This window comes from Bombina bombina, chromosome 4 (assembly GCF_027579735.1).
Source record: "Bombina bombina isolate aBomBom1 chromosome 4, aBomBom1.pri, whole genome shotgun sequence".
Taxonomy (NCBI): Eukaryota; Metazoa; Chordata; class Amphibia; order Anura; family Bombinatoridae; genus Bombina; species Bombina bombina.
Window position 1 is genome coordinate 508,651,023 of NC_069502.1, and position 9,998 is coordinate 508,661,020.

The 9,998-nt window shown below is 37.4% G+C and overlaps 1 protein-coding gene across 1 annotated transcript in view; it reads right to left on the bottom strand.

Moving 5' to 3' along the window:
* LMBRD1 (LMBR1 domain containing 1) overlaps nucleotides 1–5,856 on the bottom strand; it is an 810,247-nt gene extending 804,391 nt beyond the window's left edge. The window contains exon 1 of the mRNA XM_053710415.1: nucleotides 5,691–5,856. Within this exon, the coding sequence (XP_053566390.1) occupies nucleotides 5,691–5,750 (60 nt within the window). The 5' untranslated portion in view covers nucleotides 5,751–5,856. The remainder of the gene's footprint in view (nucleotides 1–5,690) is intronic.
* Nucleotides 5,857–9,998: the final 4,142 nt, after the last annotated feature.

The window sequence follows — 9,998 nt, forward strand, 5'->3', positions numbered from 1 at the left end:
CCTTATTATTTAAAGGCATTGGTACATATGAATCAAAAAGACTGGCCTCCGTTGTTCAAAAAAATGTATACTTTTAAAAATCCAATAATAGCGTGGCAAAGACTATGTCGAGCTCTGAACATTGATTTTCTGTGCTCTAAATTTCTTCCGATACAAGACAACCCTGCATTTCCTTCGGGTTATGAAACGGAAGTTTTTACAAGGTGGAAATTAAAGGGAATTGAGTTTTTTTCTCAGTGCATAGACGGTGATAAAAGTGTCATACATACATTTAGTGTTTTGAAAGAAAAGTATAATCTACCCAATCAAGACTTATTTGTATATTTTCAAGTTAGACATTTTTTGAACACATATCAATTAAAAGACTTTAATAGAAATTGGGAAAGAGTCTATATGGGCTTAAACATGTTTCAAAAGGGCAAAGTTTCTATATCTCAATGGTACAATCTTCTATTGGTTAAAGACGGACTGCTGGCCATGGAACGTTTGCGAGAAAAATGGTCGGTGGATATTCCCACTACAGAGTTTAAGACAATTGAAAAAAGCATTGCTAGGGCATGGGCAGCGACTCAGCAATTAGCTTGGCGTGAATTCCATATTAAGTTAATTAACAGAGTTTAAATTACTCCTGAGGATTTAGGAAAATGGAATAGAGCACAAAGTTATGAATGTGCACGCTGTAGAAGGCCTAATGCCAATCTGATGTCCTAAAGTAAATCAATTTTGGGGAAAAGTATCTTATTGGTTGTCCAGAATTTTAAAATATGATGTGCTCTTGAATAAAGCGGAGATTGTGTTTTTGAAAAAAATACAAGGATAGGGAAGAGAATAGAATTTTTATTAATTTCATAATACTCTGTGCAAGAAACATTATATTCTCATGGAAGTCTAATAAAAAAACCTCTCTATCCATGCTTCTTAATAAGCTAGACGCTAAATTAATTTTGGAACAATATGAAACCTCAATAGATTCTGAAAGTGAAATAGACACCTTTTTTAGAAAATGGAGCAATTATATATTTTCAAATCCCATAGAGTTACAAATAAGACTTATCGCCCTGTTTAAAAACTCTGAATGGATTCAAAATGCAGTTTTAAGGGGAGAAATTGGAAGTGAGATATTGTTATAATATCTTTAATCTTTGGCTGGGGAGGCATATGTAGGGGCCCCTTTTTCCTTCCTTTTTTTTCCCTTTCTTCTTTTTCTTTCTTATCATGTCTTTGTATGTTGGTCTGCCAGGGTCTATTTAGTCAGTGTATATTAGTATTTTGTATGTATTTATAAATATACATGGATTCTTTGATGTTGAATTACTTCAGTGACCCTTTTATGTTTAATGTATAAAACAATAAATATATTTAAAATAAAAAAAAAAACTCTGGATCCAGCAAAAGAGCCCCAGATCATCATGTTTCCTCCTCAGTGATTGACAGTTTGTCACACAATGAGGAACCAATTGCATACTCAACAATGTACAAAAACAATGCATGAAGAATCCATAAGACCTTCTCCAAGTCTTTAGTAGCCCTCTGGTGGTGCTTCATGGCCCAGTAAAGCCTAATTTGCTTATTTTGCCATCTCAGCAACAGCTTTCTTACTGCCATTGGACCTGTCAAACCTGTATCTCTTCAAGTTAAAAATTGAGACCAGTGTTAAGCTGTGCTTGAAGCTCTTTTCCTGTAAGCCACCTATCACGCAAGCTGTTAATGCACCAAAACTTGTGTTCTGATTCACTTATTGCTATAGTTTCCAAGTGCCTTTTGATAGAATACTTACTTTCACATAGGCTTTCATTGGAAAATGTAAATAATTTCTAGGTGTTTAGATGTCACTTTAATGTCAATAAAAACCGGAAACATATGTTCTAAAACTATAACCAGTAGTGTATATTACGTTGTTTTTTTCTTTACCAAGCATAATTTAATATTTTATTTTACAATTTCAAGGTGTTTTAGGTACCTTTACATATTTATTAAACATAGGAATACAAAAGATGTAAGGTCTACTAATATGAGTTTCAAATATTAATGAAATTAACAGGAGGGTTGCGACAGCATTTGTAAAGGAGATGGAAAATACTGTATGTGACCCTTCTTACATAATACTCCAGAAAATCCAGTTTGCCCAAGCAGTAATACAGATAGGACTTTTTGTTCTGTTTTACCTATTTGAGCACTTCACCTAATCATATAGCATTTACATTGTATGTTAAATGTATTTGTATTATTTACACTCTCTTTTTTTCTTATAAACATGCACAGTGTTACATACAAATGGGTGTGGGTAAAAGCCGGATCCTGCCTGATCCATGTCTAATTTAGACAGATATACACAACTTTAACTGTTTTCCACACAAACACATCCAGACACTTCTGGATCCACCAATTTTTTATACAAAAACATCTGGGTTCTTTCAAAACCAACACTTTTTTATAGAAAAAAAAGCCGGATCCATGTCTAATTTAGACAGATATACACAAATTTAAATGTTTTCCACACAAACACATCCAGACACTTCTGGATCCATCAGAGTTTTACACAAAAACATCTGGGTCCTTTTAGAACCAACCCGTTTTTACAGAAAAAAAAGCCGGATCCTATTGGATCCATGTCTAATTTAGACAGATACACACAAATTGAAGTGTTTTCAACACAAACACATCCAGACACTTCCGAATCCAACAATATTTTGCACAAAAACATCTGGATCCTACCAGAATCAGCTTTTTTTTTATGGAAAAACAGTTGGATTCATGTCCTATTAAGACAGACACACACACACAAATTCAGATATTTTCCAAACAAACACATCCCGACACTGCTGAATCTAATGCTATTTTATACTAACACATCAGGTAACTTCCATAACCGTCTCTATTTAACGGGAAAAAAATGCATTCTGCTGGATCCATCTCTAATTTAGTGTTTTCCATGCAACCACATCTATACACTGGTGGATCCATCATCTGGATTCAATCAGGATTCTACTAGCACCATCTTTTTTTAACAAATAAACAGCTGGATCCTGCCAGATCCATGTATAACTTACACAAACACACACATATCCAAATGTTTTCCACACAAACATATCCAGACTCTACTGGATATAATGCTATTTTAAAAAAAAATATATAGATCCTACTAGAACCGACATTTTTATTACAGAAAAATAAACGCAACCAGCTTGATCCATGTCTAATTTAGACAGACACATATAAATGTAAGTGCTTTCCACACAAAAACATCCAGACGCTGCCTGAACTGTTATTTTAGACAAAAACATCTTATCCTCTCAGAACCAACTCTTTTTACAGAAAAATTGTCAGACTCTGCCTGATGAGATCCATATCTAATTTAGACTGACATACCAAATCCAAATTTTTTCCATACAAACTCATCTAGACATTGCTGTATCCAATGCTATTATTCACCAAAAGACCAGGATCCTACCAGGATCAACTCTTTTTTACATCTAAACAGCTGGATCCTGCCAGATCTGAGTCTAATTTAGACAGGTACATACAAATCCAAGTATTTTCAACACAAACACATCCAGATACTCCTGGATCCAAAGCTATTGTACACAAAAACATCAAGATCCTAACAGAACTAACTCTCTGCTGAATCCAGTGCTATATTTACACACAAACAAAATGTGTTGGTTCATAAAGGACCTAGATATTTTTGTGTAAAATATTGTTGGATTCAGAAGTGTTTGAATGCGTTTGTGTGGAAAACACTTACATTTATGTATATCTGTCTAAATTACACATGGATCCAGCAGGATCCGGCTGTTTTCTGTAAAAAAAGTGTTGATTCTGAAAGGACCAAGATGTTTTTGTGTAAAAAAAAATGGTGGATCCAGAAGTGTTTGAATGCGTTTGTGTGGAAAACACATTTGTGTATATCTGTCTAAATTAGACATGGATCTGGTAGGATTCAGCTGTTTGTGTGTAAAAAAAATGAGTTGGTTCTGAGAGTACCCAGATATTTTTGTATAAAATATTATTGGATCCAAAAGTGTCTGAATGAGTTTGTCTGGAAAACAGTTACATTTCTGTGTATCTATCTAAATTAAACATGGATTCTCTAAATTAGACATGGATCTGGCAGGATCTGAATGTTTATTTTATAAAAAGTGTTGCTTCTGAAAGGATCCAGAAGTTTTTGTGTAAAATATTGTTGGATCCAGAAGTGTCTGGGTGTGTTTGTGTGTAAAACACTTAAATTTGTGTATATCTGTCTAAACTAGACATGGATCCGGCAGGATCTGGCTGTTTTCTGTAAAAAAAAGTGTTGGTTCTGAAAGGACCAAGATGTTTTTGTGTAAAAAAATGGTGGATCCAGAAGTGCCTGGATGTGTTTGTGTGGAAAACATTTCATTTTGTGTATATCTGTCTTAATTAGACATGGATCCGGCTGTTTTTCTGAAAAAAGTGTTGGTTCTGAAAGGACCCAGATGTTTTTGTGTAAAAAATTGGTGGATTCAGAAGTGTCTGGATGTGTTTGTGTGGAAAACAGTTAAATTTGAGTATCTCTGTCTAAACTAGACATGGATCCGTCAGGATCCGGCTGTTTTTCTGCAAAAAAAAGTGTTGGTTCTGAAAGGACCCAGATGTTACTGTGTAAAAATTTGATGGATCCAGAAGTGTCTGGATGGGTTTGTGTGGAAAACACTTAAATTTGTGTATATCTGTCTAAATTAGACATGGATCCGGCTGTTTTTCTGTAAAAAAAAAAACAAACAAAAAAAAACGTGTGTTGGTTCTGAAAGGATCCAGATGTTTTTGTGTAAAAAATTGGTGGATCCAGAAGTGTCTGGATGTGTGTGTGTGGAAAACACTTAAATTTGTGTATATCTGTCTAAATTAGACAAGGATTCGGCACGATCCGGCTGTTTTTCTTTAAAAAAGTGTTGGTTCTGAAAGGACCCAGATGTTACTATGTAAAAAATTGGTGGATCCAGAAGTGTCTAGATGTGTTTTACACTTAAATTTGTGTATATCTGTCTAAATTAGACATGGATTCAGCAGGATCCAGCTGTTTTTCTGTAAAACAAAGTGTTGGTTCTGAAAGGATCAAGATGTTTTTTTTGTAAAAAAAAATAGGTGGATCCAGAAGTGTCTGGATGTGTTTGTATAGAAAACACTTAAATGTGTGTAGTATCTCTGTCTAAATTAGACATGGATCCGCTTTCACCCACATCCCATACAAATTAACAGCTACAACATTCAGCAGTACTGGTCAGTTTACAAGAGAAAAATAAACATTTTTCAAGTGTACCCTTGCAAATAGCTTACTCCATGGTATACATAAAGCCAGGTAAAATGCCACCACTATGCAGGAATCTTAATAGAAATTATGTAAAAACTTTAAAAATGTGCTTTTCCCCCTATTCACCACGTGTATAACAGAGAACATGTACTTGTGCGTTCTTAGAGTACTATTTCCAAATAAAAATGTCTCAGATTTCAAGTCTATTTCCTAATTCTGAGAGATTATAAGTAAAATGACTCGTGTTTCTACTGTGTTGAAGTCGGTGCCATAACACTGCAGTACACATTAGTCAAGTCCCTGACACGCTATATGTTATGCGCACGCTCTGCCAGTCAGCGTGCTTTTGCAGCAGCGGCTCTGTATTTCCTCTAAAGGCGGATACTGACAGGAGGACAGACACTGTCAAGCCTACCAGTAGCAGCCCCCCGAATATACACCATCCGATCAACAACTCCGTGTACCCCGCCGCCATCTTGTAGCTTCCTGCTCGCCTGACAGCTGACAAGCCCCGTGACTACGTACGAGTTAGATCAGCGATAGTAGCTGCTGGCACCCAATAACCTTGCCGACCGCCAGCCACAGCCCTCCCACAGCCTGACCGGCGAGAAGGTGGAGCTAAGGCTTGTATACAAAATAAACGAGGCAAAGCGTCCTAAAACCATGGCAACCATGGGCAAAGCATTTATACACACTCAGCAATGCATAACTGTCTATATAAATATTAGAAGGTGCACATAATGTTTTCAAAACCTAATCAACTTAAAATAAAAATATGTTTTAATTGTTTATTTTACCACGGTTCACTTTTTTTTTTTTTAACAATTTGTGTTGACCGAGATTGATTATTAAATATACGACATACATTCATTACTGTTACGCTGTTTTACTTGCATGATCTTCTGATTCTCTGGCAAAAGTGCGCAGTGCGCAGCTTTGCGACTATGGCAACAGATAGTGGAAATATGTTGATGATTTTTTGAATGCTTTATTTACTTACAGTGACTTAATACTAATACGAATTAGAGAAATGTGCCCCTTGTTTGTTTTTTTGTTGATTTTTTTTTTTTTTTTGGGGGGGGGGGTGTTTGTTTTTTTGCTATGGATTAAAGGGACACTAAACCCAAAATTGTTCTTTAATGATTCAGATGGAGAATACGATTTTAAACAACATTCCAATTTACTTCTATTATCTAATTTGATTCATTCTTTAGATTTCCTTTGTTGAAGAAATAGCAATGCACATGGGTGAGCCAATCACACGAGGCATCTATGTGCAGCCACCAATTAGCAGCTACTGAGCCAATCTAGATATGCTTTTCAGCAAAGGATATCAAGACAATGAAGCACATTATATAATAGAAGTAAAATAGAAAGTTGTTTAAAATTGCATGTTCTTTCTAAATCATGAAAAAAATGGGTTTCATGTCTCTTTAAAGGGACACTTAACCCAAATTTTTTCTTTCGTGATTCAGATGCAGCATACAATTTTAAGCAACTTTCTAATTTACTCCTATTATCAATTTTTCTTTGTTCTCTTGCTATCTTTCGTCAATATTTAGAGTTTGGTGTTAGCCGTCAAAACCAGCGTTAGAGGCTCCTAACGCTGGTTTTGGGCTACCGCCGGTATTTAGAGTCAGTCAGGAAAGGGTCTAACGCTCACTTTGCAGCCGCAACTTTTCAATACCACAGATCCCCCTACGCCATTTGCGTATCCTATCTTTTCAATGGGATCTTTCTAACGCTGGTATTTAGAGTCGTGGCTGAAGTGAGCGTTAGAAATCTAACGACAAAACTCCAGCCACAGAAAAAAGTCAGTAGTTAAGAGCTTTCTGGGCTAACGCCGGTTTATAAAGCTCTTAACTACTGTGCTCTAAAGTACACTAACACCCATAAACTACCTATGTACCCCTAAACCGAGGCCCCCCCACATCGCCGCCACTCTATTAAAATTTTTTAACCCCTAATCTGCCGACCGCACACCGCCGCCACTTACATTATCCCTATGTACCCCTAATCTGCTGCCCCTAACACTGCCGACCCCTATATTATATTTATTAACCCCTAATCTGCCGCCCCCAACGTCGCCTCCACCTACCTACAATTATTAACCCCTAATCTGCCGACCGGACCTCACCGCTACTCTAATAAATTTATTAACCCCTAAAGCTAAGTCTAACCCTAACACCCCCCTAAGTTAAATATAATTTAAATCTAACGAAATAAATTAACTCTTATTAAATAACTTATTCCTATTTAAAGCTAAATACTTACCTGTAAAATAAACCCTAATATAGCTACAATATAAATTATAATTATATTGTAGCTATTTTAGGGTTTATATTTATTTTACAGGCAACTTTGTATTTATTTTAACCAGGTACAATAGCTATTAAATAGTTAATAACTATTTAATAGCTACCTAGTTAAAATAATTACAAAATTACCTGTAAAATAAATCCTAACCTAAGTTACAATTAAACTACACTATCAATAAATAAATTAAATTAAATACCTACAAATAAATACAATTAAATAAACTAACTAAAGTACAAAAAATAAAAAAAAGCTAAGTTACAAAAAATAAAAAAATTAATTACAAACATAATAAAAATATTACAACAATTTTAAGCTAATTACACCTACTCTAAGCCCCCTAATAAAATAACAAAGCCCCCCAAAATAAAAAAATTCCCTACCATATTCTAAAATTAAAATAGAAAAGCTCTTTTACCTTACCAGCCCTTAAAAGGGCCTTTTGCGGGGCATACCCCAAATAATTCAGCTCTTTTGCCTGTAAAAAAAAAATACAATACCCCCCCCAACATTACAACCCACCACCCACATACCCCTAATCTAACCCAAACCCCCCTTAAATAAACCTAACACTAAGCCCCTGAAGATCTTCCTACCTTGTCTTCACCATGCCAAGTATCACCGATCGCTCCAGGCTCCGAAGTCTTCATCCAAGCCCAAGCGGGGGCTGGAGATCCATCATCCGGCTGAAGTCTTCTATCAAGCGGCGGCTGAAGAGGTCCAGAAGAGGCTCCAAAGTCTTCCTCCTATCCGGGCAGAAGAGTAGATCCGGACCGGCAACCATCTTCTTCCAAGCGGTGACAAGCGGCTCCATCTTGAAGACCTCCGGCGCGGATCCATCCTCTTCTTCCGACGTCCTAAGTCCGAATGAAGGTTCCTTTAAATGACGTCATCCAAGATGGCGTCCCTCGAATGGGCTCCAGGGCTCAGCTGCAGAGAGCAGCAATTTTGATGTATACTAGTGTAGTAGTATAACTTAACTGTCTGAATCAGTGTATATTTACTTTATTTATATACATATGTAATATACCTAAACACCTATCTGGCCAGGGCCGGTCCGCAGCGCTACTACGCTACCTTACCTAACGCAAGGCAACTTAAGCAAGCCAAGCAATCAGTCTGAGTCTGTCGATCACACCACAGGCAGCTCAGTCTGTCACTATGAGGGCGGCCAGGGAGGAAGAAATGCGGGGGTGGGCCGGCCCGGCTGCGGCTTACGTGACGTCACACGTGACCCATGTGACTTATTGTGGAGGGAGCCTGGGAGTCTGGGACGCTACCAGCCAGGCTGGGGAGCGTGAGCGTCAGCAGCTCAGCGACGAGCCTATAGTGAGGATCTGTACTGGGGAAGAGCGGATCAGCCAAAACAGGATCGCAAAAAAGGGTAAGTAGAAGGATGACAGATACACAGTAGTATAAGGGGTTCCATGGACAGTGCTTCTGGAAGGGAGGCTGCATCAGGAATCCCCGAGGTGACTGCACAGCCCCACTATATATAATCACCTACATTATATGGTATGACCAGGCATCCCTGACCCAAATCAATGTGTGTCTTATGGTTCTCTGTTTGGTATTTTATTAGCAGTTTTCTGGAGAAATGAATGAAAACGCTGGAATTGCACTCTGTAAATTGGGTCTATGTTTTGCACAGGTATTTATATATGTGTTTTTTAACACGTTAGCTACCGCAGTGGGCAGTGCGGTGTATGCTGCTGCAGACCCCTATAGCACTCCTTCAGTAGTTGGAGGAGGCAGCCTGGAGGCCACGTGGCGTCACGTGTAGGTAGGGACACTGGGACAGTCACAGACTAAAGAAGACCTCAGGCTGAGGTTCTGACCAGATGATGACGGATGGTCACAGGAGGACACGCAGAGGCAGCCACTCCAGCCAGATTCACAATGAAAAATGTGCAAATCATCTTAAGGGCAAGCATAGTTATACTCTTCTTCTATGTTTCAATATTCTGATGTTTCAAAGTTGCCCCCATATTATTTATTGAATTTTTAATAATGTTGATCGGGATTGTTAATGTTAAAAATGAATCTTCCCACTCTTCTGATAATATGCAGATCAGCACTTTTAGGGTTGAAGTATAGTAGGTGACCAGGGTGGCAGAGTTAAGACTATTTGTGAATGCAGGCTTTGAGACAGGGTTTAATATTGGGAAAATATATTTAGTAGTTGTATTTATTATGGTGAATATTGGGATAATTTGGTTAGAGCTATCTTGCAATTGGTACATTTGGGTTATGTGCTGAAAATTGTAGTTAGTGTTATTTGCATATAGGGTTATCAAATGAGTGGCAAGTAGGGTTAAAGTGAAATGGGTGATCATGGTTAGGGTTAACATTGGTACTTTATGTATTCAGGCAGTATTATAGTGACTGGGGTCAGAAACATTTTGGT